At 64.9% G+C, this 26,936-nt stretch overlaps 8 protein-coding genes across 8 annotated transcripts; 3 read left to right on the top strand and 5 right to left on the bottom strand.

Moving 5' to 3' along the window:
• Nucleotides 1-1,908: 1,908 nt before the first annotated feature.
• EMIHUDRAFT_358368 (hypothetical protein) lies at nucleotides 1,909-2,487 on the top strand (the record flags this gene model as incomplete). The annotated part of the gene is made up of 1 exon (XM_005762381.1): nucleotides 1,909-2,487. One exon carries the CDS (start codon nucleotides 1,909-1,911, stop codon nucleotides 2,485-2,487), a length of 579 nt encoding a protein of 192 aa, XP_005762438.1.
• Nucleotides 2,488-4,009: 1,522 nt separating this feature from the next.
• On the bottom strand, nucleotides 4,010-5,029 carry EMIHUDRAFT_67786 (putative kinesin; the record flags this gene model as incomplete). The annotated part of the gene is made up of 1 exon (XM_005762380.1): nucleotides 4,010-5,029. A coding segment is annotated over one exon (1,020 nt), but the record flags the coding sequence as incomplete, so codon positions are not given.
• A 2,254-nt stretch (nucleotides 5,030-7,283) lies between these two features.
• Nucleotides 7,284-9,077, bottom strand: EMIHUDRAFT_105413 (glyceraldehyde-3-phosphate dehydrogenase; the record flags this gene model as incomplete). The annotated part of the gene is made up of 2 exons (XM_005762379.1): nucleotides 7,284-8,153; nucleotides 8,274-9,077. The coding sequence occupies 2 exons, from the start codon at nucleotides 9,075-9,077 to the stop codon at nucleotides 7,284-7,286; spliced, it is 1,674 nt and encodes a 557-aa protein (XP_005762436.1).
• A 2,657-nt stretch (nucleotides 9,078-11,734) lies between these two features.
• EMIHUDRAFT_216137 (hypothetical protein) lies at nucleotides 11,735-12,331 on the top strand (the record flags this gene model as incomplete). Its single annotated transcript, XM_005762378.1, has 1 exon — nucleotides 11,735-12,331. One exon carries the CDS (start codon nucleotides 11,735-11,737, stop codon nucleotides 12,329-12,331), a length of 597 nt encoding a protein of 198 aa, XP_005762435.1.
• A 1,690-nt stretch (nucleotides 12,332-14,021) lies between these two features.
• Nucleotides 14,022-15,249, bottom strand: EMIHUDRAFT_437981 (hypothetical protein). Its single transcript, XM_005762377.1, has 2 exons — nucleotides 14,941-15,249; nucleotides 14,022-14,870 (listed from the first exon to the last, which is right to left on the bottom strand). The coding sequence occupies exons 1-2, from the start codon at nucleotides 15,145-15,147 to the stop codon at nucleotides 14,244-14,246; spliced, it is 834 nt and encodes a 277-aa protein (XP_005762434.1). The 5' UTR covers nucleotides 15,148-15,249; the 3' UTR covers nucleotides 14,022-14,243.
• A 3,795-nt stretch (nucleotides 15,250-19,044) lies between these two features.
• EMIHUDRAFT_216132 (hypothetical protein) lies at nucleotides 19,045-19,446 on the top strand (the record flags this gene model as incomplete). The annotated part of the gene is made up of 1 exon (XM_005762376.1): nucleotides 19,045-19,446. The coding sequence occupies one exon, from the start codon at nucleotides 19,045-19,047 to the stop codon at nucleotides 19,444-19,446; it is 402 nt and encodes a 133-aa protein (XP_005762433.1).
• Nucleotides 19,447-19,634: 188 nt separating this feature from the next.
• EMIHUDRAFT_452772 (hypothetical protein) lies at nucleotides 19,635-22,477 on the bottom strand (the record flags this gene model as incomplete). The annotated part of the gene is made up of 8 exons (XM_005762375.1): nucleotides 19,635-20,229; nucleotides 20,300-20,497; nucleotides 20,570-20,641; nucleotides 20,715-20,818; nucleotides 20,894-21,091; nucleotides 21,227-21,260; nucleotides 21,373-21,464; nucleotides 21,653-22,477. 8 exons carry the CDS (start codon nucleotides 22,475-22,477, stop codon nucleotides 19,635-19,637), a joined length of 2,118 nt encoding a protein of 705 aa, XP_005762432.1.
• Nucleotides 22,478-23,708: 1,231 nt separating this feature from the next.
• Nucleotides 23,709-25,476, bottom strand: EMIHUDRAFT_105409 (hypothetical protein; the record flags this gene model as incomplete). Its single annotated transcript, XM_005762374.1, has 2 exons — nucleotides 23,709-24,580; nucleotides 25,434-25,476. 2 exons carry the CDS (start codon nucleotides 25,474-25,476, stop codon nucleotides 23,709-23,711), a joined length of 915 nt encoding a protein of 304 aa, XP_005762431.1.
• Between the last annotated feature and the right edge of the window lie 1,460 nt (nucleotides 25,477-26,936).

Below are 26,936 nucleotides of genomic sequence, written 5' to 3'. Positions count from 1 at the left end.
AATCCACGGCTCGACACTCGACTGCAGCGTGGAGCTAACCTCTGTGCGCTCCCGACGGTCACTCTGGCGCTAATCGCTCGACGGCGGTTCAGGCTGCAAGCGCCACAAGGCAGGCCCGGGGCGCAAACTCGGCGGCGTCACGTCTCGCCCTCGCTGCGGCGGGCGGACGCCTGACGCGCCTCGGACGCGTGCCGCACGAGCTGCAGCTCTCGCATCAGGGGCGCGTCTCCCTCCAGCGGCGCTCCAGCCTCGCCAGCCGCCCTCGCACCTGCAGACGCCTCCGCCTCCGCCTCGCCCGGCGCGAGCGGCGGCGGCTTGGACAGCTTCTCCGTCGCCGCCGCAACCTCCGGGTGAGCCGCCGCGGCCGGCACGGGCTCCGTCGACTTCTTGTACCCGAGCCCGAAGATGCCTCCCTTCATGGCTGCCCAGAGGTGCTCCCCGGTCTTTGCCTGCAGGTGCGGCTGCTCGAGCAGCGCTTGCACCAGCTGGCGCGCCTCGCCGCGCACCTGGGGGCGCGTGGCGGGGGTGTGACGGACGCCTCCTCGGCACGCTGCGAGCCCCGCCCTTGCCGCGCGCCTCCTCATTGTCGAGCACGGCCATGCTCGAAGACTGCAGCACCTCGGACACCGCCTCGCGCACCTCTGGCCGCTCGAGCCACCGGACCGCGAACTCGCCCGCAGCCTCGAGGAAGGCCTGGGGAGGGCGGGGCGTGGGCGGGCGGTCACGGCCGCGGCGGGACGCGGGGCACGGGCCCCATCTCCCTCGCCTCCTCTCCGTCGCCGTGGGTTTGTTGCGGGGATGCTGCGGGTGTTGTGTGGTGGGTGTTTGGCGGTGCCTCGGATGTGAGGGCTGCGATGAGGGCGGTGATGACGACGTCGCGCGTGTCGTCGCGGCCGAGCACCCACAGGGTCAGCTGCAGCGCCTCCTTGAGCACCGCCTCGTCCTTGAGCGCCGACACGAGCAGCGAGAGGAGCGCGGCGCGCGTGGTCGGGTGCTCTGCGAGGGCGGCGACAAAGCCGACAGACCGCTGCTGCGTCACCTCGTCCTGCAGCAGCGCGCGCAGCGTCTGCAGCGTCAGGGCGGTCGCCTGCATCTGCATCTTCTCGTCGCCGAGCGTGCCCGACGCGGCCTGAGACAGCTCCTCGACCACGATCTCTCGGGCGCGCTGCCGGTTGGTAAACGCGATGCCGCCAAAGACGATGAGCGCGCCGCACAGCGCCGCGGCCACTGCGCGCGACCGCTCGTTGAGCGTCTGCTTGAAGAGTCGCTCCATCTCCTCGCGCTGCTGCTGCGAGACGGACGCGCTGATCGTGTCGCTCAGGACGTGAAGCCGCTCGGAGACGACGTGGCGTACATGATCCGCCGACGCGGCGGAGGCGCGCGGGCTTGAGAAGCCCCAGTGGCCGGCCGCCTCGCTGTCGGCGACGCCCGCTGCATGGCCACCGCTGCCACTGCTGCCGCCGCCACCGCTGCCGCTGCCACCGCTGCCGCTGCCACCGCCGCCACTGCCTCCGCCACCGCTGCCACCGCCGCTGCGAACATTCGGGCCGGCTGGCCCCTGGACCCCACGACCGCCCGGCACGCCCGGCCCAGATGTGCGTCCGCTCGACAGCAACCTCACACGGCACCTTGCTGACGCTGGGCGCAGCGCTATGCGCAGCATGTACACTGCTCTCTGTTGCCCGCCAAAAGAAAGCCAATTTCTCACCGCGCCCTCGGGGAGCCAATTCTTGACTGCGGGCGGCCTTATCTCGAGGTCTCGAGATACACAAAGCGGCCAACGCTCTCTGTCGGATGAAAAAGAAAAGACCGAGGTTTTGTCGGAACGCGTTCATAGCTAGCCTGGATTTCTTTGTATGTGCGAGGAGAAGAGAAAGAGAAAAAAGAAAACTGGCTACACCTCGCTAAATGGTTGCGCGCTTCCTCGCCTGCCTCACGGCATTGATCGCACCAGCGCTGGCGCTTCACCCGGCCCGCCTCGCGCCACGGCCTCTGCCGTGCCTCATGTGTGTGCCCGCCGGCTTTGAGGAGGCGTGGCCGCAGCTGCTCGAGATAGTCGACGAGGAGGCAGCCGATCTCGCGCTGGCAGTGGACGACGTCGCGTTCGCGCGCGGCAAGCTGAGCGTGCTCGCGAGCGGCGGCGTCGACGACCTCGTCGCGCTCAATCGCCGGCTGAGCGAACGGCTCGACGACTGGGAGGCGAACGCAGCGGTCGAGCTCCCGCCATACATGCTCGAGGTGGCGAGTCCCGGCGTGTCGGACGTGCTGCGGAGCGACGCCGACTATGCCGCCTTTAAGGGCTTTGGCGTTCAGGCCACGCTAACGGAGGAGTACAAGAAGCGGACCGTGCACGAGGGCACGCTGCTCGGCCGCGACGGCGAGCACGTGCTGCTCAACCTCAAGGGGAGGGTGCTCAAGCTGCCGCGCGAGCTGGTGGCCGAGGTGCGGCTGCCGAGCGCGAAGCGAGAGAAGGGTGACCCGTACTGAGCGTGCAGTAGTTAGGAGAGGACTCTGCTCTATCGCTGTCGCGCTATTCCCCTCTACTACTATGTGAAAATAGTGTCGTTTTTGTGTTGTCGATTGCCACGGCCCACCGGCGCTGCACAAATGTCTCATAACTGCATGTATTCAGACACCTCCTCCCCTTTCCGAGATCCGCCGAACGCGTCAACACACAGCCATGCCGAGATTGCGTGCGCTGCGGCCTCGCTCCCGCCCGCTCGCTGCTCGCTCTCGCGTCGACCCCTCCCGCGTGAGCCTAGACTGGACGCATCGCCGATCACCGCCGCCGGATCGTCCGCGCTGGAGAGCGGCCCGAGGATTGGGCCTGCCTGACAGCGTTGAAGAAGGCGAGCGACTCAGGATCCGCCTTGAGGATGCGCTCCTCCGCCATCGCCTCGTACTCCTCGTCCTGGTCGAGCGCCTCGTCGGGGCCAGAATCTGCGCTGACCGCAGGGGTGGCCGCTTCCCCACCCAGATCGGAACCGCCCCACGCCTCAAAGTCAGCCACAAGCTGCGCGCGGCAAGTCTCGACCACCTGCTCGGTTAGATCGACCTGCGCGCGTGCCTCGACCAGCCTGTCAAAAGCCTCGCGATATGCATGCTTGGTCGCCTTGAGGCGCGTGAGGCAGAGATACTCCTCCTCGTCGATCACGTCCACTGGCTCTCCGTCCGCCGACGTGGACCTCTCGGCGCCGCCACCGGAGCGGTGCTGCCGCTTCCGCTCGAGCAGGTCCTTGCACTCGCCGATCGTCCGCGTCGCCGCGTTGACGTCCTGGGACAGCTGCCGCACGACCACCCGCTTCTCGCGCAGCCCCTTCTTGCCCTCGGCAAGCGCAATGGCAAGCTCTCTGCCTGGACCCGCCTTGAAGGTGTCGTACGCTTGGTCGCGCGAGCTGCCGGCTGTCGCGCCTCGACTAGACGCGCCCTCGGCTCCTCGCGACGGTTCGGCTGCGGGCGACGACGACGGAGGATTCGTCGCTCTGGCGGCGACAACTGTGATGCCATCGCTTGGCCGCGCGTCCGCCGGCGCCTCCCCCACCGCAAAGCCTGTCGCGGAGTCATCGCCGACCAGCACGACCTCGGGCGCCGGTGTCTCGAAGGTGGCGCTGAGGATGACTGCGGGCTCGTCGGCCGGGCCTGCCTCGGCGGCTGCAGCACCGCACCTGGGGCACTCCCATTGGCTGCTCGCTGCGCTGCGCTGGTCCTCTCCTTCACGGATGAGCTGCTTGAAGATGGCGAAGGCTTCGTTGATTTGGCGGAGCGACCTCGGCTCTAGCCTCGCCTCCGGGCCGCCCGCCACGAACCCCTGGATTTGAGCTCGCAGCTCGTCTCGCTCCGCCGAAGAGAAAGCGCCCGAGTAGGCGACCGACGTCCGGCCAGCAAGCTGGTCGTGCATCGCAAGCTCGCGCTTTAGGTCCGCCAGCTCGCCGCGGCACCGGCGCAGCTCCTCCTCGGGCGACCGCACAATGTCGGTGTTGACGGTGGCCGTCGTGGACACGCCGGCCATCCGCTGCGCAAAGCGGCAAGTGCTGAAGGTCTCCTCGACGTGGACGTCGTCCGTGCGGATGTTTGCTATAAGCACCGTCCTGCAGTTGCCGCCGAGCGAGTCGCGCAGCACAGCGGTCAGCCGCGAGGAGCGATGAGGGACGTGTCCGCTCGGCCTCTTGCTGCCGAGCGCAATCACGACTTGCTCAAGGAAGGAGAGGGACTTGTTGATGCACATGGACTCACGCGCGAGCCGCTGCTGCCGCGTCGGAGCCACCCCAGTCAGGTTCAGGGACGAGGGTGGCTGAAAGCCCTCGTCACCGTGGTCGCCGGACTTCTTTAGGCGCTCGGAGCCTGCGAGGTCGGCCAGCGTGAGTCGCGACTTGAGGACGGCTCCGGACGAGTCGACGCGTGAGCGCCGCTCGACCAGCAGCATGTACAGCACGTGCGACCGGCTCGAGCGAGCGTTCAGCTTATGCTGCTCCACCGCCCGGTTCGCCTCCGCCTCAAAAACGAGCTTATGCGCCTCCTGCTCTGAGCTGACCTTCGGCGAGGTCAGGCCGACCACCTCCGAGGAGGAGGACAGGGAGAGCTCGCTGCGCTGGGCGCCGGGCAGGGTCGACAAGAGGTCGTACATTGAATCGTTGTAAATCTCGAGGCACTGAAGTCGTAGGGTGTACTCGTACTCGGGACGGTCGGCAACCCCGCGAAAGATGGAGGCGAGGGCCCGAGGCAAGATGCCGCGCGTGTGGTAGTCCTGGCCATTCCCAACCATGGTGAAGGACTTTCCGGCGCCCGTCTGGCCGTAGCAAAGGACGGTGGCGTTCACCCCCTGCATGACAGTCTCACACAGAGGCCGGCCGACTTCCTCAAACGTGCGCTCCTGTGAGGCTCCGTCGAGGACTGTGTCGTAGCTAAAGGAGGTTGAGCGCTGTGCACTGATCACGCGGACCGTCCTCCCATCCGCACCAAGCTCGACGGAAGAGCCGCCTCCACTCACCGGCCGGTCCCGGATCACCACTCTCACGGGATGGCGGGACATGAAGGCGCCTCTTGTTGTAACGGCTGGTCCAGCGAGTTCGAGAGGGAGATATCCGGACGCGCGTCACAGGCCCGCTGAGGCGCAGTGCTCTTGCAGAGGCGGTTAGTGGTGCACTAACCCCGAGAAACCCTTCGGGTCACTCCTCATCGCAAACCCTGTCAGCAGTCCTCCTCCGGGAATGTACGTAAGAGCCACATCCATCCTCGATCGCCGTGCAAAGCTCGCTTCCGAGCTCTCACGCCGCGCGTAGGGCCCTTAGGGGCCTAGAGAACACAACCCCCTCTCCCTTTTCTCCCAGTAAGCTAAAAGCTATTGAAAATTATGAAACCGTCGCGCTCAGATAGTTTACGTGACGAGCACGCGCGCGGCAAACTGAGGGTGCTCGTTGTACTCGTCGGACTCTGGCGAGACGCACACCTTGGCGCGCGGCTGCTGAGGAAGCACGTGCTGACCCCGAACGCCGCATCCAACGTGAGCATCGCTTTGATCACGAATACCGACGAGCTCTGCTCGATCAAGGATGGCGTTCGCAAGAGGATAAGTCACAGTTTGCTCGGTGTCACCAGCCGGTTGCTTATCTAGGACGGATACAAGCGACGGGATCGCTGTGAGTGCACACAGCCGATCGAGCGATCGCGGGCGCTGAAACATTCGATACGCAGCCAGAGCCTCTTCTCCGAGGTCTACCAGCGACCGGCCGCGTTTGTCGTGCTGAATGGAGGTCGCCTTTGCGAAGCGTGGAGAGGGCAGCTCGGGCGACAACGGGACCAGGCGGGGCTCTCTTAACGGGAAATTCCGAGCCCCACCCCGACCCCAACCCGCGCCTACCCCCCCCCTCGCCCAAACAGTACGATGCGTTCATGGTGATGCGGCCCGATGCGTTCCTCACGCAGCCACTGAAGGTGCCGGAGGCGTGCGCCGCATTCCCAGGGCTGTCGCTCATCCCTGGCGATCGCCCGTTCAGCAACTTCCTCTACAACGCCGACATCGACCTTGCGCTTCTTGCATGCGGCGCTGACGCCCTGGCAGCCTACCTCTCCACTTGTGACAATCTGCGGACGCTAGCTTGGCCGCCTTCGCCTTCGCCACCACAGCGCAATTTCGTCGCACCACGCTGTAATTACTCCGTGCCTCCACTTCTGCCTCCCGATTTCAACGGAAGATGGATGCTGAAGGATGCGATTCCCCATAGCAATGTCCTTGAAGGGCAAGTCGACAGAAGCGGGCGCGCTGGAGAGGAGTCGGGATCACCTATATTAAAGCTACTTAGCCCAAGGCGACACTATGATCCTAGGAGAACGGCCTGCCGGCGCGTGGCGATGTTTGATCAGCTGGGCTTGCGCTTTGGCACCCTGGACGCGCTTGGCGTCAAGTCGCGCCTCGTCGTGGCGAGCGACGTACCGCGCGCAGGTCGACAAGCACACTCGCGGCGCAGCTGACCCCCACCACCCACCTCGCCCTCAGTGGGACTACGAGTACGATCGATGCGACGGCGAGTTGAATCAGACTTTGCTGGAGGAGCAGTTTGAGTGGCGGCCGCCTGGAGAGGACTCAAATGGCCTCTTCTTCAATAAGCCGTGGCGGTACCACTCGATGCAGGATCCTTACCAGGCACACCACCAAGATCTCCTCTCACTCGACGAAAGCTCAACGCTCCCGCACCCTTCCCTACAGGTGGGTGGGATCTCGCTGCCACTCCTGCGCAGTGGGAGATGGCAAGCACAAACATGGCCTGATGCGACCGACCCTGCCGTAGAAGATCAGGACACGCGGCTGTTTCGCCGCCGATGGCGCCTCCAGCATCTCAAACGCGCGGCTAGGCAGACGGTCAAGGAGAGATCCGGCAACCGCACCCGACGGTGGCTGCCACGTCGGACAGAGGACAAAAGGCAGCAGGGGCCGGCCGAGCACATGCGCGGGCTCGCAGCCTTCTTTGAGCGCGTAGCCAATGCGCCAAAGAGGCCTTCGCGGACGCGGTCCAGCTACCAGCAACTAGACGTCTAGGAACTCAAACTCTAACCTACTGAGCGAAGAGATGGTAACCACGCGCAGCAGAGTGCGGAGTGCGTTTGTGGTACGCGCGCGGAGGTCGGGGTCGATCTATCTCGCAGCTGGGTGTCAGGTGTCACCCTCACCCCGCGCGCTTGCTCGCCTCTCTCTCGCGGGTCGCGGCTCTCTCTCTCAGCTCTCAGACACAGTAACCTATGGCCGGCCGCTTATTTCTCTCGCTATCGGACGTAAAACACCCCTGTTCTCACAACTCGTCACGGTACGGGGTGTCGGCAAGCGCGCGCATAAAGGCGGAGCTCGAGGGCAGCTCCTTGGCGAGGCGGCGGTTGGGTTCCTGCGCCGCCTTGCCCGCGACGACCGTCTCTGTCGAGAACACGCGCAGCGCCTCGGAGACGCTCATCGTGCCGAGCGCGGACGAGCGGCGGCCCGAGAAGGGCAGCTCGTCCGGCGAGCGTCCGCACTGCGTGTTGAGGTTGATGCGGCCGACCGAGGTGGAGAGCGCGTCGATGAGCGGCGCCGCCGCGTCGGTCGACTGGGTAAAGAGCGCGGCCTGCTGCCCGAAAGGCGAGCTGCGCACGTACTCCACCACCTCGGCCTCGTCGCGGTACACGCCGACCGGGATGACAGGCCCGAACTGCTCCTCGTGCCACAGCCGCATCTCGCGGCTCACCGGGAAAACGACGGCAGGCGTCATCAGCGCGCCAGCGAGCGTGCCGCCGCCCTCGTTGACGACGCGCGCGCCCTTGGCGACCGCGTCGCCGACCAACTCGGCGAGGTAGGCGGGCTTCTTCGGCTCGGGGAGCGGAGTGATGAGCACGCCCTCCTCCCACGGGAGGCCGCGCGGCAGCGCGGCGACCGCAGACGCGAGGCGGCGCACGAACTCGTCGGCGATCGAGTGGTGGACGAGGATGAGCTTGATCGCGGTGCAGCGCTGCCCGTTGTACGAGGTGGACCCGACCACGCACTGGCCGACGGCGACGTCGAGGTCCGCGTCCGGCGCGACGACGCCGAGGTTCTTTGCGTCGAGCTGGAGGAAGGCCTTGAGCCGGTGCGGCGCAGGGTGCTCCTTGAGGATCGCGTCGCCCGCCTTGGAGCCGCCGATGAAGCCGAGCACCTAGGTTCGGGCTGGGGTAGGGTGCAGCACCCGCGGCGGGGCAGCGGGGAGGGAGGCGCGGGGAGGGAGCGGCGGGGAGGGCGGCAGGGAGGGCGGCAAGGCGGCAGGAAGAGCGCTCACGTCGACGAGGCCGGTGCGCATCACTGGCGGAACAGTTGCGCGACCGGAGCCGGAGATGAAGGAGAGCGTGCCCTTGGGCAGCGCCTCTGCCCACACCTCGAAGGTGAGCACGTGCGCGAGGCCGCCCACATTCGGGATCTTCATCAGCACGACGTTGCCCATCAGCAGCGCTGGGATGAGAGCCGCATACGTCTCATTGAATGGGTAGTTATAGGGACCGAGGAGCATCATCACGCCCACTGCGGCGCGCCGCACGAAGGCCATCACGCCCGACACGACCCGCCACCCAGCACTTTCCTCGTCCAGCCGACGCAGCGTCTCGATCGTTTTGCCAATGAAGGCCACCGTCCGATCAAACTCAGCCGCCGCGTCGGCGCTGTTCTTTGCAATCTCCCACATGAGCACGTTGACAATCTCGTCGCGTCGCTCCTTCAAAGCCGCCACCGCCCCCTCCACGCGCTCGATACGCTCTGCCAGCGACATCTGCGGCCAGGCGCCTTGCCCGCGGTCCCACGCCGCCGCGCTCGCCTCTACCGCACGCACGGCGTCCACCTCGCCCATCGTCGCGAGCTGGCCAATGACGAGGCGCTTTCCGGTCCTCGCGTCAAACACGGGCGATGTCACCTCCTCGCTGGGCCCGCTCCACGCCTCCACCGCGCCGCCAATACAAGTTTTACGGCCATCCACGAAGGGTCGACTGTCCCACATTGAATCCGAGGCGTCGACAGATGCCGGTGGAGCGGTCGGCAGTGCAAACGGCGCGCTCGCGCTCATCAACGGCGGTGCCAGGAGGAGGACGAACATTGCTGTGCGAGGCAGCGAGCGCGGCGGTGCGGCGCGAGCTCCAAAGCACTCTATGAATTTAGACCCAGTCCGCGGATGTCTGGTGTTCCTCATCCTCGAGTAGCTCCGAGTAGAGGGGGCGGTCTGCTGCTAGGGGAAACCCGGAGCGCGGAGCCAACCCTCGGAGACCCTGTTTACTTTACGGCCCTTTCCCTGCGAACGCGCACCCCCGCCCGGGGCTAGGGCTCTCTATAGCCCGTAACCCGATGCCAATCATCCGGCCCGCTGGGTGCGCTTCTGAGCTCCCTGGCCCTGGATGTGCGGTTGATGACTGCACTCCAAGTGCTCCAAGTGCGCCAAAACGCCCTTGAGCACTTGAGCACTGGATAGGGTCGATTCCGCATGGTACGGGACCCCTACCTACCTACCTACTATTGCGGGCGCCAACCGCCAGGCTCCGTGCCCCTACCTATTCCCAGGCCGCGCAGCGAAGCGAAAAATACCCGTTGAGCCCTCTGTGTATGAATAGGCTCCCAGCGCCCGCCGTGTTAGACCTAAAGGTCGGCGCTTCGACCAACTAGGCTACCCTTTGCGCAAAAGGTGGCCTAGTTGGTCGAAGCGCCGACCTTTAGGTCTAACGCCGCACCCGTCTCGGCTGGCGTCCCAACCGCAGGCGACTCGTCTGGCATGGCCCCGTTCGCGGCTAAACGCGCCGAAGCGGTTTTCCCACTCCTCTCTTCGGACCCCCCCCCCCCACCCACCCACGCACCCCACCAACAGCAACACCACCACCACGCCTACCTACCTATTGCGGGGCCCTCTGGGGCGGTCAAAACCGGACCTCCTACCTATGCACAGGGTCTAACGGGTGGGAACAGACCCCCTTGCCTATCTGGGTAGGAGCCGGATCCCAGGTCACCACTGATGAAATAATTGACGTAACTATGAGGTATGACGTTGACGACGCGGGCACGGACCTCCAAGAAGAAATCACTGGCAGTGATCTCGGACCACCTCAACACGTAAAATTCTCTCTCGTCCGTGCCCGGTGTTGTGCGAGGGATCCGTGCCCGGTGTTCGTTGTGCGAGGGACCGAGCGAAGAATTCTTCGCTTCTCTCACCAGCTCTCACTCACGCGAAACATAACCGCGGGCCAAGACCCACCACCATGCCCACCACACGCACCAGAGCACAGACAGTGCAACACAGTGCAACACAAAAGGCCCCAAATGATGTGTGAGTGTTACCTTTAGAGTTGTTTGGTATTGAAACTCTCTCTCTTCAGACCCCCAGGGCTAGGGCTCTAGAAACTAGAACGAACAAGAACCACCCGAGGTCGCCACTCAACGACTCAACCTCCCGGAGGTCATATGGCAGAGAGCGCCGGGCGCCATGCGCCCGCTCGCCAGGGCCCGGCCCGGGAAGTGGCAGTCGCCCTTCATGCGACCTGCGTCAAAGGCTGCAGGGCGACGGTTCACGGGCCCAAGGCGGTGGTTCACGCCTCGGGTCCGGCGGCAGTTCACGCCCTGCACAAGGTAAACTCCCAGTTCCGCAGGCGCAGCGAGGACTCGGCCGTGAAATTCTTTCTTTCTTGCAGCATTTTTTCTTTTATTTTTGGGTAGTTTTCCGCCTTGTTGTGTTCCTTTTCAGTGTACCCTTTTAAAGAGAGTTTTGAAGACCAACAAGAAATAGCTTACTTGGAGAAAAGGGAGAGGGGGTTGTGTTCTCTAGGCCCTCTCTCTCAGTGTACAGTGACAGTGTACGGTGGACTGCTGACAGGTTTTGGTCTCCGACCCCAGCTGGTCTAAAGTACGTACGTAGGGGTCCCGCGTCGGGCCGAAGCCCGCCAGACACTCTCATCACACACACTCCTCTCCTAGAGTCCCGTGTGGCGTCGTCCTAGAGTCCAGAGGTCCCGTCCGTCCCGTCTCGTGACCGTCGCTCCGTAACCACCAAGACTCGACCTACAATCCCAGAGTCGGCCGCCGGGGCGGGCGTTTGCCCGCCCAGGCAGGACGATCCGGCCGAACGTGGCAGCGTCGTCTGTTCGCGAACAGCCTTTGGGAAGCCCCAACGCGCTATCCTACATCTCCGCTCAATGCTTGCAAAATCTTCATCCCCGCCTTTCTCTCGGCTCTCGCACACCGCTTGCGATTCACTCTTTCCCCTGTGCAACAAACGCGGTCCAGTTGGCTCCTGCCACCGACCTCCAGCGCCCGAGCACGCGCCGAGGAGCTTCTGCAAACCAACCGCGCCGCGCCGCTCCCGTATAGCATGCGGAATCGACCCTATCCAAGTGCAACAGCAAACACAGTACGTACTTGGAGTGCAGTCAGTGTACGTTACGCTGATTTCGTGCGATCTCCCTCAAAGGCGTTCCAGCGAATCCTTGCGAAGTGTCCGACTTTGCTGTACCCCTCTGTAACTATCAATAAAAGGAAACAGCACGTTGTGCAACTCTCGCCTTTTGCACCCACGTGCCGCGGCGCAACACGAATACGAGCGCCGTTGGTTCCGTCCGCGCCCGTCCAGCTCCCATGCTTGCGTGCGGCGGGTATTCCAGTCCGCCACCGCCGCCGAGAACCACGCCCAAGCGTGCGTCAGCCTCACCGACGCGCGGCTCGCCCACAATCGCGGTCACTTGTCGGCAAGGACTCTCTGCCCAGCAGCTCGGAGCAATGCTTACGATGCAAGGCGTCGTGCGCGACGGCCGCGACGCATCCCTCTCCAAGATGCGTCTCGCCCGCACCGACTCTGCCTCCTCCATAAGCTCCTCCTCCATCAGCTCCTCCTCCCTTGGCGACTCGCCGCTCTCCACGTCGCTGACGAGAACTCGCAGCCGTGAGGAGACCACCCTGGTGCCCGCCAAGCGGGTCGCGCGCCCCGTCCCCACGAGCGTCAAGTCGGACGCCTCGTTCCTCTCGCAGCTTACCCCCATGGTCCCTCCACCCCCGCAAATCACCAGCATGAGCTCTCTCCACCAAGTCGTGGCGCGGGCTCAGGAGCAAGGCCGAAAGTACCAGCTGGCCTCTCCCGGCCTCGCCTCCCTCCGGCTCGTGCAACTTCAGCGCGAGGTTGCCTCCGCCGCCAAGTCCGCCTTCGTGCCGCCGCCGCCCGCTCCTGCCCCAGAGCCGCCACCGCTGTGGGACGCGGAGGCTGAGGAGTTGCTCGCCACGCTGGACAAGGAGAGCGCACTTGGTTTCATCGAAGGACATGCAGACGAGGCGACAGATTTGGAACTCGAGGCGTGGCTATGCCAGAACAGCTCGATCTAGGCGTCAGATCTGAGGCCAATTTTGATGCCATGAACCTTCTGCAGTGCTTGAAGCACATGCACGCATATCAGACACGTCGCATTTGCTCTTGTACGCATGCATGCTCTTGTCGCTCCGGCTAGAGGCACGCATGTACCCTCGACGCAAGCAAGCCGCCTGGGTTAGAGCCACGCGGCGAGCAACGAAGCGAGCAAGCCGCCTGGATTAGAGCCACGCGGCGAGCAGCGGGGGAAATAGCAGAGCAATAAAGCCGTACAGGGAATGGGGGCGTGCGTGGTGGGGAGCGGGGTGGAGCGAGAGCGCACGAGCGTGTGCGTGTGCGTGAGCATGGCGTGAGCTAGCAGCTACCATGCAGCTCCTTGCCCTCTTTTTTCTTTTTGTAGCGCCCATGTTTGAGTATTGAGACGTTTTTGTATTGGCCGTCGCGTTTTGATCTCTCGCCTAAAAGATCGCAAGGGCGGGGGCCTGTTCCTTTTTACCCATCTCACAGTAGAGAGGTGTCCGTTTTTATTTATTTATTTATTTCTCGCCTCTCGGTCTCTGTGATGGGGGGCCGAGGGCCCGAGGCGCCTCGGGGTGGCGGGCGGGCGGGCGTGTTGAAAAACAGAAAACAGAAAACAAGGGGGGGGGCGGGGGTCCTGGTGGAGTAGACGAAAATACGCCCAATGGGGGCCAGAGGGGGCCACAAGGAGGAGGCGCGGGGAAGCAGCATTCAGGTGTGAGAGCAGGAAGCTGGAAGGATGGCGCTTAGGGTCGGCTCTTTGCATCTAGAAAACCCCGGCTCTATGAAATCATGGAGAAAAGCATGCTGCCCAACCCGCTTGCTTGCTCGTCACCGGCGAACTGGTCGCGGCGGTGGTGCCGCCCGGGGTGATGGCGGGCGGAAGGCATCCCAAGGCTTGCATACGCATCGCGCGACCGCCTGGCATGTTTTGCCCGTGTATCCACGACGGCGGTGCCATTATGAGGGCGAACGCCGGACACGACAGGAGACGTTGCAAAGCGCGCGCCCCGCTTCGCGCCAAGATGTACAGAATGTACAGAAGGCCTTTAGCAAGCTTAGCAAAATGTACAGAAGGCCTTTAGCAGATGTACAGAAGGCCTTTAGCAGATGTGCAGAAGGCCTTTAGCAGGCTTTTTCAGCAGAATGTGCACAGGTACCCATGGCCTCTCCGAACTGTCCGGCCGCTGCACAGACAATGTGTGTGGATGTCACTGCTCCAAGAGGGGCTTGCTCCTGCCTGTGCCCTGTCTCGTCTGGGCATGCCTTGAGGGCCGTACAACCAGCCAGTGAGAGCTGATGCAGCTTTCTTTTCCTTCAACCTTCTGCACATCCTTCTGTACATTCCTTCTGCACACCTTCTGTACACCTTCTGTACACCTTCTGTACGTCTTCTGTACACCTCTGCACATTCTGTACATGTCTGGACGCTCCACAAACCCTATTGTCAGCGAGGACCTTTTTTAGCACCCAGCGCAAACACCGTCTCCCATCGTGGTAACAAATTGTATTCAATTACTAACAGCTTTTCTTCTCGATCGATTTTTTTATTCGCACTCACCACAGCAGACAACACAAACACTCTCCACAGCAGTCAGCACACACCCCCAGCAGCGCACGTTAGAATTTGGTTCAGTGTGTGTCAACATCTGAGACGGCCGAGTCGGCTGGCTGTCTCGGTGAGGAGCCTTTTCCCATAAGCAGATGTTCCCCATGTTCCCCCAATTAACCTCGGTATTCCCCACGCCTTTGCTGACAACCACGAGGTCCAACCCTCGCCTTTCCCGTTCCGCTCGCACTGGCACCGCCGCATCGACGCACATATGGCCGCGGGGAGCTGCACGCCCGAGCGGCCCGACGCCTCTTGCTCACGCGACCCGCCGCTCCCTCTCCGCTCCCACCATCTCGTAGTCAAGCCACCCCTCGCGGCCGCCGGCCGCCGCGCCGGTGCTGCCCGCGGTGCGTCGCTGGCGCGTGGGCGGCCGGCAAGCGGGCGGGGGCTGTGTTGACGAGGGCATCGAAGTCGAGCTGGACAGCGATGGCGCTCGAGGAGACAAAATCGAGCCGCAGGAACTCGGGCAGCTTGGTGGCGCCATCGCTCGGCTTTGCGCCCTTCGCACCCTCCGCGGCGCGCGCCTCGCTCTGCTTGCGCTTGCGCTCCCGCTCCTGCTCGCGCCGGCTCTTGCCCGCTCCCTCTCCGGGAGCGTCGGTCGGAGTGGCCTGCGCCTGACCCCCGCCGGCCTGCGCGCGCGGCTCCTTCTGCGGTCTCGGCTCGGACCTCTGCAGCTCCTTTGGCTCACGGCCTTGCTGCGCCTGTCGCGGCGCAAGCGCCTTCTGCTGCGCCTTCCCCTTTTGCTGCCGGCCGTCGCCCTTGCCGTCGCCCTTGCCGTCGCCCTTGCCGTCGCCCTTGCCGCGAACGCCCTGCTGCTGCCCCGGCTGAGAGCCGTGCGCGAGCGACCTGTGCGTCCGCTCGCCCGCCTGCCGCGCGTCCTTGTCCCCGCCGCGGCGCCGCTTCTTCGCGAGCTCGAGCTCCATCGCCTGCGGCATGTGCCGTGGACGTGTCGTGGACGTGTCACGGGACGGCTCCTCGCGAGTCGGCCTACGCCGCCTGCACGGCGCCGGCGCTCTCCATCTCGATCTGGACCATCCGCAAGCTCGACGGCGGCGCCGCGGACGAGGCGGCCAAGCCCCACGCGGGCGGAGGGGCAACCTTCGGCCGGCCTGCGGCGCCGCCCGGCACGCCGCCCTCCCCGGCAGGCGAAGGGAGGGCCGCCGGGTCCGAGTCGTCGAGCAAGTCGTCCACCCACGCGAGCATCGGCGAGGGCGGCGCCTCCTCCTCCGCCGACCGCCTCTCCCTCCTCCGCGATGGCGGCGGCGGCAGCCCCTCCGGCAGCGGAGGCTCGCTCGCGCCTCCGCCGCGGCCGCCCCTCTTGCCTCGCTCGCGCGCGCCGCCCTGCGGCTGTGATGGCGGCGCCTTTGGTGCGCCGGGGCGCTGTCGCGCGGAGAGGACGGCCGCGCGCCTCGCCTCGAGCCGCTTCAGGAGCAGCTTGCTCTTCGCCTCCTTGAGCCCTCCCAGCGAGCGGGCGAAGGCCGCCTCCATCTCGACCTCGACCAGCTGCTCCACCGACTCGACTCCCTTCTTCGCGCACCAGCGCAGCGCCGGCGCCAGCTTGTCCTGCAGCTTGCAGCTCTGCAGCAGCTCGGCCAGCCCGCGCACGTCGGGCGGCGGCGGCGGCGGCGGCGGCGCGTTCTCCCTCCGCTTGCGCAGCTCATCCCACCGCGGCTCGTCGCTCGCCGGAACCGCGCGAGGGCCGCGCGGGCTCTTCGGAGTGTGGCTCTCTTCGGACGCGTTGGAGGCGCGCTCGGCGCGGCCGCCTCTCCGCCCGCCGCTCCGCGGTGGCGGCTCGTCGACGGGCGCCCCCTCGAGCTCGAGCTTGAGTCGCTCCGCCTGCGGGGAGGGGCGGGCCGCGGCTGAGCGGCACTCCCTCTCGCGCGCGCGGAACCTCGAGACGCGCCTGCCGGGCGGATATATGGGGAGATGGGGAGATGTGGGGAGATATGGGGAGGCGCGCCTGCCGGGCGGAGACGTCGCGCGCGCGGGACGCCTCCTGCCGTCGCTGCTGCAGCAACGCCGCTTGCTCCGCCTCGCTCCGCCCCGCCGCCTCCTCCTTGCTGAGCTGCAGCTCGTCGAGCGCCTGCGGGAAGGCTCCGAGAAGGGTCCGGGAGGGCCCCTCCTCGCTGAGCTCCGCCTCGCCCACCGCCTGCGACGCGGACGCGGACGGCGGCGCACTCGCCGCTGGCGGAGGGAGCGCGGACCGGCGCTGGAACTCGCGGCCGGAGGGCCGCTGCAGCATGAGAGCGCCTACAGCGGCCACAGGCGAGGCCGTCGGAGAAGGCTGCCTCCGCTCTCTGCGGCTGCCTGCAGCGGCGAGGTGTGCCTCCTCCGAGCGGCTCCGCCGGCGGAGCCTCCCACGACGACTCGTTCGTGTTGAGGTTGACGTAGTAGACGCGCCTACGGCCGCACGCCGCGCGCGTGTCTTCGGCGTGTCGCCGAGAGCCGCCGCCGGCGCAGGCGAGGCCGGCCCGCTCTCGCTGACTCTCTGCGCCCACCCGTGAGGCAGGTGTCGCTCGTCCGCAAGTCCCTCGCCGCCCGGCGCAGAGTGACGTGCCGCGCCGCGCCGCCAGTCGGACGCGCCGCCCTGCGCCCCACGCCCCGGCGGACCCTTCCCGCCCACCCTCTCCGGCCCGCCAGGCGGCGCCCCACCAGACCTCCGCCACTCGCCCACGGTGCGGTCTCCGGCCGACGCCTGCCGCCTGTCTCCTCCTGCCGCCGCCCCGCTCGCCGCCGCCTCTGCCGCGAGCCTCGCCGCGCGCGCCGCCTCGAGCGCGGCGAGCTTGGCCGCCGCCCCGCTCGCCGCCGACCGCTGCCTCTCCTCCTCCTCCTCTCGCATCTTCGCCCGCCTCCGCTGCTCAGCCAGCTCGGCCATCTTTGCCTTCATGTCTTGCGGCGCGACGTAGTCGTCGTCTGTCGGCGCCGCCGGCGGCTCGGGCGCCGGCTTCGCCGCCGCCGCCGGCGCGACCGGCACCGGCACCGGCTTCGCCGCTGCCGCCACCGGCATCGACACCGCCGCCGCCACTTGCTGGGGAGCGCCGCCTCCGCCGCGCGGCCTGCTGTCCGGCGGCCTGCTGTCCGGCGGCCTGCTGTCCGGCGGCCTGCTGTCGTCGATGGCGCGGCCCGCCACGCCGCGCCCTCCGCCGCCCCCGTGGCGCGGGTCGACGGAGCGGACGCGGTCGGCGGGCGGCGCGGCCGGCCCCCGCTGCTGCGCCAGCTGCTCCTGCTGCGCGCGGAGCCGCTCCTCCTGCGCCCTCGCCTGCGCGCGCGCCGCCTGCAGCTCTCGCTCGAACGCCGCCTTCTTCTCCTGCTCGTAGGCGAGCGTCTTGCCGTCGGCGAAGGCGGGGAGGAGGGAGAAGTCGAGGGCATCGTCGCGCGAGCCCCACTCCTCCTTCCCTCCCGACGACTGCCCCTTGCTCGGCGAGCGCGCCGTCACCCGCTCGAACTCGTCCGGGATGTACTGGTCGAGAGCGTCCACCGGGTGCTCGCCAAAGGTAAACTCGTCGAAGGCGTCCGCCCCGCCGCCTCCGCCGGCCGCAGCGGAGGAGTGGTGGGCCGACTCATCGATCTCCTCGTACGGCGCGTCCTCGATCAGCGCCTTGAGCGCGGAGGCCTCGCGGCTCAGCTCCCGGTTGGCGGACGGCGCCGCCGCCGCCGCTGCGCTCACGCCGTTCGCCGTGGGGCCTTCGCGGGAACTCCCCCCGGCGGTCGCAGACGTGCCGCTGCCCGAGCCGTCGGCCGACCCGCGCGCAGCCGCAGCGCTCTCATCTCCCTGCCCTCCGTCGGCCGCGGAGGGGTAGTCTGCTGGCGCCGCCGCGCCGGCAGCTTGGACGGACAAGGGCGTGACTCCCTCCGATCGTCGCGACGGTAGGTTGAAGGGCTTCGGGCTCACTATCGGCTTCTGGAGGGAGGTCCATGTCGCGCCGCGGCCGCGGCCGCCGTGCGCTCTGCTGTGCCCGGCTCCAATCCTCATGATGATGCCACCGCAGAGTTTGCGCGGAGTGGAGTTCTTTCTCTGTCTGTCTGTCTCTCTCTTTATCTCTCTCTCTCTCTCTCTCTCTCTCTCTCTCTCTCTCTCTCTCTGTGTGTGTGTGTGTGTGTGTGTGTGTGTGTGTGTGTGTGTGTGTGTGTCTGTCTGTCTGTGTGTCCCCTCTCGTTGATTGCACAAACACAACAACAAATCTCTCTCTCTCTCTCTCTCTCTTGATTGCATTGTGCTCTTACAATACACCTCAAAGGCCACGCGCTGGCCACGTGGCGTATTTGCAAACCCGAGTCAGGCTCCTACTTGTGTGCTCACACCACTACATACACTGTGGGGGGTGCCCGAGCATGATGTATGTGCGCGCGTCTGTGGACTGTGTGTGCGTGTGTGGGACAGACGTTCTTGTCCTATGCGCGGGGCTTCCCGCGGGGACCGAGGACGTAACAGCAGCAGTCAGGCTGTTGTCAGGCTCCAGAATCCGTTCTCCTTCTTTTACATGCATTTCGAAACCCCTCCGCCTTCGCCATCCCCCATCTGTGCGTTCCACTCCGTCCGCTCCCTCCCGCTTGGCGCCCATCCCGCCCTCGCCCTCCGCCCCTGCCGCCTGCCCTGGCTGGCCTGGGGGGCATCTCCTCATCATCACGCGCCAAGTGGGAGGGAAGTGGACGGGGCCCTGAGCCGACCTAGCCGCCAAACGGAATGGGTGGGGCGCCCAACACGTGCCGAATTACTGTGCCTTCCCCGGGCACAGCCTTTCGGCTCGTGAAGGGTCGGTGCGTGTCGTGATCCCCTGGAACACCCGTACTCTCCCGCGCCATTTCCGTCGCCCTGTTCGGCCAAGATCGGGAGGCGGCCAGGGGCAGGGCTCACTCATAGACTCGGTTGAAAGACCCCAGATTGGCTGGCATCCATGCCTCTCTCTCTGGACAGGGTGGCCCGCCACAACGACCCCTGGAATTGCGACTCCGCTTTCCTCCCGCTGTGATTCTGTGTGAGCTCTGTGTCTTGACTTGCCAACAACATACCTGTCATTTCGAAAGAGAAAACGCGCCTGAAACTCGAGTAAGCCACATCGGTTACTCGCCTCACTGACAGGCCGACGCGGACCGACACTCATGGTCGCGGCCCCGGCCGAGGTGAGCGGCCTGGTGGCAGAGGAGCTGCAGAAGAATGAGCAGCTGCGCGCAACGCTCCAGTCGATGGGGGGGGCGACGTCGCCACAGGTCGCACGGCCCAGCCCTGAGCTTGAGGGCAAGCTCAAGGCGATCGCGCTCTCAAAGGAGCACCTGACGCTGAAGCAGCGGATCGAAAGGAGCGAGCTGCAGATCAAACAGCTTCAGGAGCAGGTTGAGTCTGATCGTGTGCAGATGAAGAAGGTGCAGAAGCAAATGGATGAGTACTCACGGGCTGGCGATCCGGTTTGGGAAAAAACCGGCTTCGGCACAATCGCCTACACAGACCCGTTCCACACCGGCCTCAGCAAGCGAACGCCAACAGGGGGTTACTTTACGTCGTGAGGACCACCAACGGCAGTGAAAGGAGGACCAGATCTGGCTTTGGACCGAAGTGTAAGTGTGTGGAGAAAAACGGCGCGCAGTGTGAGGTCTGAGGAGTCCACATCGCAAAATATGTTGGTAAAATGCTTGACAGATGACACCAATGGTCTAACAGGGTTTCTCAAGTGGAGAGAGATTTGGAACGATGTTTAAAATTCCCCCTTCAGCGGCAAACGCCACGAGCGCGCCTCTCGCACGGCCGTGGCACGCACGCCGAGCGGGAGCTCTGCGGGCTTCGTATAGAAGGCGGTGGCGCCTGGGCGGTGAAAGTTGGTCCTCGAGCAGCACCAGCTGCCGTAGAGCACCTTTTGGTCGAGCAGGCTGCGCACGTACGCCCCCGTCGCCGCGTCCTCGAAGCCGCCCAGCACGTCCTCCGCCTCGGAGAGCATGATCACGGCCGAGCCGGCGGCGACTGTGCCCGGCCCGAGGGCGGCGAGCACCTCGGCGTCGGTCGCACCTCGCGGGAGTTCGACCAGCCCCGGGGCCGCCGCCGACGGCGCGTCGCTCCGAAACCGCACCTCTGTGCGCGACTCGCGCAGCCGGCGGCTCAGCCAAGGGTGGGTGAGGAAGGAGTGCTCGCGGTACGGTAGGCCGCGCCGGCCCTGCAGCCCGTTCTCGATGCCCTGCATGAAGTGCACGTTGAGGAGGAAGTTGAGCGGGCAGCGGAAGGGGAACTCGAGGTCTGAGTTCTCCAGCCGGCAGGTCGGCATCACGTCGGGCCACTCGCTCCGGTCGCAGAGGCACCTGTTCACAGCTGCAGGCGTGAAAAGGCGTTGTCCACCGGCGGCCGCTCTCGCCCCGGGCGCAGGGGCACGCGAACTGCGGGAAGACGAAGGTGCGGTTGAGCAGCCACGCCGCAGCCATGCCGTCGCGCAGCGCGACGAGGTAGCGGTCGGCCATGCGGAGGTGTGCCTGCAGCCGCGGGGACTGCGCGATCGCCTCCTGAATCGTTACGCCGTGCAGCCCCTCCTTGTCGTCGTACTGCCGCACCTCCTTGACGCAGCGGCTCTCGCTGCCCGGAGGCGACCACCAGCCGACCGCACCCGCGGGCGGGGCCCCGCCGCGCGCGACGCGGGCGACGCACTCGTCGTACGGCTCGACGCGCGCGGCGGGCAGCGGTCCTGCCGGCACGGGCGGCGGGCGGAAGGAGAGGTACCTATGAGTAGCCAGCCAGGCATTGAGGAATGCCTGCCGGCACGGGGCGCGGGAGGAGAGGTAGTAGAGGGCACCGCCCCTCGTCGTAGTACTGTTCGGGCTCGAGGCCCCACAGCCCCGCCTCGCGCAGCCGCCAGAGCTTGCCGTGCACGCCCCCCTCGGTGAAGGTGATGTGCACCTGCGGGACGGGTCTCGGACATGTCTGCCATGGACGTGTCCTGGACATGTTCCCCTCGGTGAAGGTGATGTGCACGTTGAGGCAGCCGCGCCGCTCGCCGCTTTGCTGCACGAAGAAAGTGTGGCCGCCGCAGAAGAGGCCGGCGGGGAGCGGCATCAGCCACAGCGAGCGGTTGGCGGCTAGCACGATCTCGCCCGTCTCGGCGGCAGGCGGTGCCGCGACGACGGGGTAGAACGCCTGGTTCTCATCAACGGGGTAGACATGGTAGACAGCCTCGGTCACGAGGATTCATGATCAATCAGAGTGGGATAGGGTAGAAGGCCTTGCGCGAGGATCAATAACCAACGAGTATGAGTATGGCTATGTAAGCATGAGCTGAAGATGGATGGGGCAGAAGGCCTCGGTCACGAGCATGTTGAAGGCGCGCTGGTCCTCGAGGTGCCTGCAGCAAGAGGGCGAGCGGCTCGCAAGCGGCTCGGGGAAGGCGCGCCGGGCCGCGGCAGGGGCAGGGGCCGCGCCAGTCGTCCGTCGGCGCGACGAGCTTTGCGTGCCACCGCTCCGCCAGCGTGAGGGTTCGCGGCGTCGGGTTGAGGAAGAGGACGCCTGAGGAGTGGGTAGCAGTGGTGAGGAGGAGTGACTTGCAGTCCTCGGCACCAGTCGGGTCGGAGGGCGACCTGCGGGGGACGCCGCGGGGACGTGTCACGGACGTGTCCGAGGTGTGCCGTCCCGCCGTCCTGCCGTCCGAGGGGGAGAGGAGGGGGAGAGGAGGGGGAGAGGAGGGGGAGAGGAGGAGGAGAGGAGGGGGGGGGGGGAGGCGCCGGTGTTGAAGGTGACTCCGTAGAGGTTCTGAGGGTTGTGCCCGCAGAACCAGACGCCCTTGGGGTCGAAGCGCCTCGAGTCGCCGCGCTTGTTCGCGTCTGCCTCGCGCGAGAGGCAGTCGCTCGTGACAGCGATGTCCGCCGCGGCGGCGCGCGAGCGCAGGAAGGGCTCCGGGTCGGCGAGCCAGACCGTGTCGACGTCGCTGCAGAGGACGGGGCGGCCGCGCCGGAGGAGGGAGAGGAAGGCGGCGACCTTCATCGCGCCCATCCGCCGGAAGCGCGCCTGGTCGGCGCCGATGCCGCGGAAGTCGGACGCATCTCCGAAGACGGAGAAATTGAGTACCGGAACACCGAGCCCTGCCCAGCTCGAGAGCGAGGGAGGGTCGAGCGCAGCAATGGCGAGCTGGTGCGCCCGTCCGACGGCCGCGCAGGAGAGGTAGAAGTTCTGCGCAAAGTGAAGGTAGGCGGCGTTGCTAAAGGTAAGCCACACGACGGCCCCCTTTGGCAGGACAGCGTCGAGTGCCTCGGCGGTGACGACGCCACGCACCGGCGACGAAACGGCCGCGGCCGCTGCGCGCACTCGTTGCGAGCCCTTCTCGAGAGCAATCCTGGTGGCCTCCTCCGAGGACAGCGCGGCAGAGCTGCGGGATGTCTCTACAGCTGCCCATCCACTATCCGGCGGCTTTTGACGGCTCCTCTGGAGGGCTAGCTGCCGGCGCGAGACCACGGGCGCGTGGCTCGGCGCACGGGCAACGTTGACGATGCCGACCAGTGCGAACGGGAGAAACACAAGCCAGATGGGAAAGCGACCTTCGGAGATGCTGGAGGAGGTGCGAGGCATGCCAAAGCTGACTGATGCTTTTTTCCGGCACTGCCACTGGGGGCGCTCTTTGGAGCACTTGGAGTGCCAGTTGGTAAGGGCCGGTCCGCGTTTCTTTTTCTTGGCAAGTGAGACACCTCACTAGACCCCACATACGGTCTCGTCCGTGCCTCGCCGGCCGGAGAGATTGCTGGAGGTAGAGCAAGCCTGCTCTAGCCTCACATGTCACTTCTTGTCGTCTGTTGTTTGAGTTGTGCCCTTGTTTGTGCCCTTGGCACCGTGGAGTGCTGGGGGGGGCGACAGGGAGGATGTGGCCCTGAGTTATGTGTACGCCGACTCAGGGTGTGTGGCAGCCAGCTGGCTGTGTGTCTTGTGAGCTTGTTTGTGTCTGTGTGTCGCTCGTGCGTGTAGTCATCATCTGTCCAGCGTCCACCCATACCGCGTTGGTGTCCAGTCCGAGCCTGGCTGTTCTTCACCTTACTACCTACCTACTAAGTGAGTCAACGATGCTGGCGTAATGTGCCGACGAGAATGGCGACACATTGCCGACAAAAACACCTACTTTGTATTTCAACCAGCACGCTAACCTGCTTTACCGTTAGCTCTTGCCTCAAGCCTCAAGCGTCAAGGCCCCGCCAGCTCCACCTCAAAAGGGAACGGCCCGTCGAGTACGTGGCGCCGTTTGACCAGCTGCGCGACGTGGGGCGAGAATCCCAGGTATTTTCGGGTTTTACCCGGGGTTTTTTGCATTTTCTGCTTGCTGACCACTGAACAAAACAAACTCTCTGAACAACAGTAACAACAACAAAACAAAACAGTAACAACAGTAACAGCTTGGGCTGGCGTGGGGAGAACACTTGAACAACGTTGAGGATTTCAGCCAACAATAGTGCAACTGTTAGGCCCACACAAAGTTAACGATAACGTTTGACAACCCTATTCCCGCTACCGTCGCGCCTCGGCGACCCTGTCGTCCCTCCCCCATCCCTCGTTTGGGTTGTCTATTTTCTTTCTTTCTCTCTGCGGACACCCCCCCCCCTCGCCATGTTACCTGCATGTTACGTGCAAGGGGAGAGATATTCTCTGGTATAATAAAAGGAGGGGGGAAAATCAAATGAACTCGGGGGCGCACAGGACGCGGCACGTAGAAGAATGTGTTTAGGGCTGGTGAGCTCAAACTCTCAAGCGAACAAGCCTCATTCGAAGGCACGTGTGTTTGCCTCCTTCGATGGCGCTGGGCCTGGGGGGGGGTTCAAAGCTGGCTGGGCGAGAGGCAGCGCTCCGGCTCCAGGTTCTCCGCGTCGAGCACGCGTGGCCACGCGAGCTTGGAATGGCTCCACACGAACTGCTGCAGAACCCACTTGTCGTCCACGGCGGCCTCGGACTCGTGGTAGGCGTTGTAGTCGGTGTAGCCACCTGATCGGGCGCTCGTCGCCGGGAAGTGTACCACCGCCATGCCCTCCTCCGGGGAGATTGAGAAGCCGGCGCCCGAGCCGCCGGCAACGTCCGTCGCGCCCGTGCCCGGCCCCGGCTGCTCGTAAAACGCGCGCCCGTGGTTGCCGCCGAGAGCCGCGTCGTAGTCGGTCCACCGCCACCGCGTCCGTCCGCCGCGCACGCACGTCGTCAAGTAGACAAAGATTGTGACGATCCGGTTCACGCCGCTGATCGGCGCTCCACGCACACCGTACTCGAGCCGCGCTCGGTCCGCCCACCAGTCATCGGGGTCGGGCGGCGCACCCTGCAGGTCACCCCGCCAGGCATCGGTGTGAATGTCGAAGCGCGCGCCCTCCTCGTACCGCGAGATCTTTAGCGGCTGCAGCTGGCCCAGCTCGACGCTCGCGAGGCCCGCTAGCCGCTGCCGCAGCGATGCAACCTCCTCGCTGCGGGCGACGCAGCCGCGAGACGTGCGCACACCCGCGGTGGCGTCGTTGTCGAATGTCTGCGGCGCCAACGTGGCTGCAGCCTTCTCCCGGAGAGCCGCACACTCGGCCTTGGACAGAAACTGCCGGTGGACGAAGATGTACGGCTCTGAGTGGACCAGTTCGAGACCGGGCAGGGAGAGGTTGACGCGGTGGAAGGCGGACGCGCGATAGCGATCGAGCGCGGCGGTGGAGAGTCTGCGCGCTGTCAGGAAACCGCCGAACCGCAAAGAAGAATTTTTCCACAACTCGCACGTTTCGTGCAAAGAAGAAGTGCTGTTAAAACCGGATCTTCCAGTGGTACCCGTAGCGCCCCCCCCCCCCCCCCCTTTCAAAGTCTGTGCAAGTGTGAACAGCAGCTCCTGACCACGGCGCCGCAGGGGCCTGTTGATAGGTCCAGGTGATAGCCCTGGAGAGGCAATTATTGAGTTGACTTAGGGATACCCGCCATAAAAACGGTGTGTATGGTCGGTGGTGGGTGGAGGCTCTCTGCTGCCGCGGCGCCCCCGTAGGAACACCATTTTGCGGTCCTGAGCGGCCGTCTTGGAGCAGAAGCTTCCCTGCCTCCTTAGCCATGTTGCGGTGCCCTCGCGCCATCTGGTCCTCGCACTGCTCGCAAGTAAAGCGTCTTCACAGGTCGGCAGATACGCCTCACCTTCAAAAAGGTGGCTGCCTACCCCAAAGCCCAGCCCGGGGCATCGATTTCTCTTGACGATCTCACTTTAAAACGCTGGTGCAGATGGGGTTTTCTCTATAGAAGTCGGAGCCTTGCGTCGAAGGAGAGGCAGCGTGCGGCTCCGTGGACTCGGCCATCACCCGCGGGTGAGAGGGCGATAGGAAGCACTCCCGCCCTCTGAGGCGGCCGTCCGAGTCGGGGAGGCAAACACACAGCCATCCTCGCGGGTGTGGGCAGCCTTATCGGCCCGCTATACTAACCCTTAAGTCGGCCCTTCCTCGGGTCGGCTTCGGAGGCCCCTTAGCCCTAGCCGGAGCTAAGGGAGCCGGCTTTTTCGGCGCTAACCCTAGGAGAAACCGCTCCGGAATAGGGTTACCGGCACCATCGGGCGGCGCCATGCGGATGGAGGGAGTCGGGTCTGCCATCGGCGGGCCGTCAGGGCGCTGAGAAGTCAAGGACGACTTTTTAGCTCCACTTTCGGCGTGCCGGAGTATAGCTTAACGGGGAGGGTGGGTGAGTGGGTGTGTTCTCTAGGCCCCTAGAGGCGAAAATCTAAAGGCCCTACGCGCGGCGTGAGAGCTCGGAAGCGAGCTTGGCACGGCGATCAGGTAGATAGAGCTCTTGTTGTTGCCAAATCAAGATACAGAGCTCGGACACATTTTGGCACAAATTGCCTCTGCGGCGAAGGCGGTCGGGGCCCGAAGTGCCTAGTAGGCCGGATTTCTTGTTTTGTTATTTGTTAGTGCCAGTGCAGTCCGTGCCTAGCTAGTGTTGTCTGTTGTGGTGCGAGGGAGTCCGGTCCTAAAATTCTTGATTTCGCGCCAGTCCCGTGCCTAGTGCTGTGCGAGGGAGTCCGATCCTAAAATTCTTTATGTGCCTAGAAAGGAAGAAAGAAAACCGTCAACGCAAACGAGGGATGGGAGGAAGGACAGCGACAGGGTCCCCACCTGCACGAGCAGGAATTTGGAAGGACGATCAGGGACTTCACAGCCTTGTTATTGAGAAGAAAGTACCTCGTATGGCGCTGTGCGCTGGTCTGTGAGAGGTTGAGGTGCGAGCCCTGGAGGCCCTGGGGATGGGGTGAGACTACCCGCGGGCCTAAGGGGGGTGGGAAATTGAGATTCACACAGGGGAACGGGAGTGGGGAGAAGGGGAGTCCGCCTACCGAAAGCGAAGAATTCTTTATTTCGAGCGGTTGTTCACCGCACTTGGAGCACATGAAGTTTCTGCGGCACGGGATCGGGGTGCTCCCCTTTGGCGTGCAGGTGCCGCGCGAGCTGGAGGAGTGAGCGGGGACGGCGCGGGCGGGCGGCACCGGACGAGGGATATGGAGGACCCGCCGAATTCCCCGGTCGAACCGGGGAGCGCGGCTCTCGAGCGCCCCTCGGAGCAGGGGCTACCTTCGAGGCCGGATTCGGAGAGCGCTTGTGAGGCGCTTGCTCTCACACGTTGATCGTTGTTGAGTCACACATGAGAGAGCGCGGGTTTTAATTAAGTGATGTTTTTTGTGCGTGCGCGCGCGTTGTTTGCCTGCTGTCACGGAATACACTCATCTCGCTTGTCGCTAGAGAACAGTGTCTCAGAGGAGGTAATCGAGAAAAAACACACTTGACCAAAGTCAAAGAAATCAAAGAGCGATCGAGGCAACTGCGAGGGACGGACGGACGGCACGGACAATTTCGGGGATGCGAAACTTCAGAGTTGACAACGCGTCGAGATGGGCACGTGAAACTTGCCTTGGTTGAAAGTCAGATCTGCTTAAACTTCCCTTGCGTTTGTGCGTTTATCTTCTATTTTAGACAGAGCTCCGCACCCGAGGCGAGGTGGATGGGAGAGATTTTTAGCAATACCAAACAAATCTAACACTCACACGTCATTTGGGGCC

The sequence above is a fragment of the Emiliania huxleyi genome (assembly GCF_000372725.1).
Source record: "Emiliania huxleyi CCMP1516 unplaced genomic scaffold EMIHUscaffold_68, whole genome shotgun sequence".
In the NCBI taxonomy this organism is placed as follows: domain Eukaryota; phylum Haptophyta; order Isochrysidales; family Noelaerhabdaceae; genus Emiliania; species Emiliania huxleyi.
The sequence above is the reverse complement of the archived record's forward strand: the minus strand, read 5'-3'. Positions and strand labels throughout refer to the sequence as shown.

Coding starts and splice junctions, on each gene's coding strand:
- EMIHUDRAFT_437981 (XM_005762377.1), bottom strand. CDS start 15,147: ATGCTCGCGTGGGTGGACGACTTGCTCGACGACTCGGACCCGGCGGCC. Junction 14,871..14,940: donor AGAGCGCCGGCGCCGTGCAG/GCGGCGTAGGCC, acceptor CACATGCCGCAG/GCGATGGAGCTCGAGCTCGC.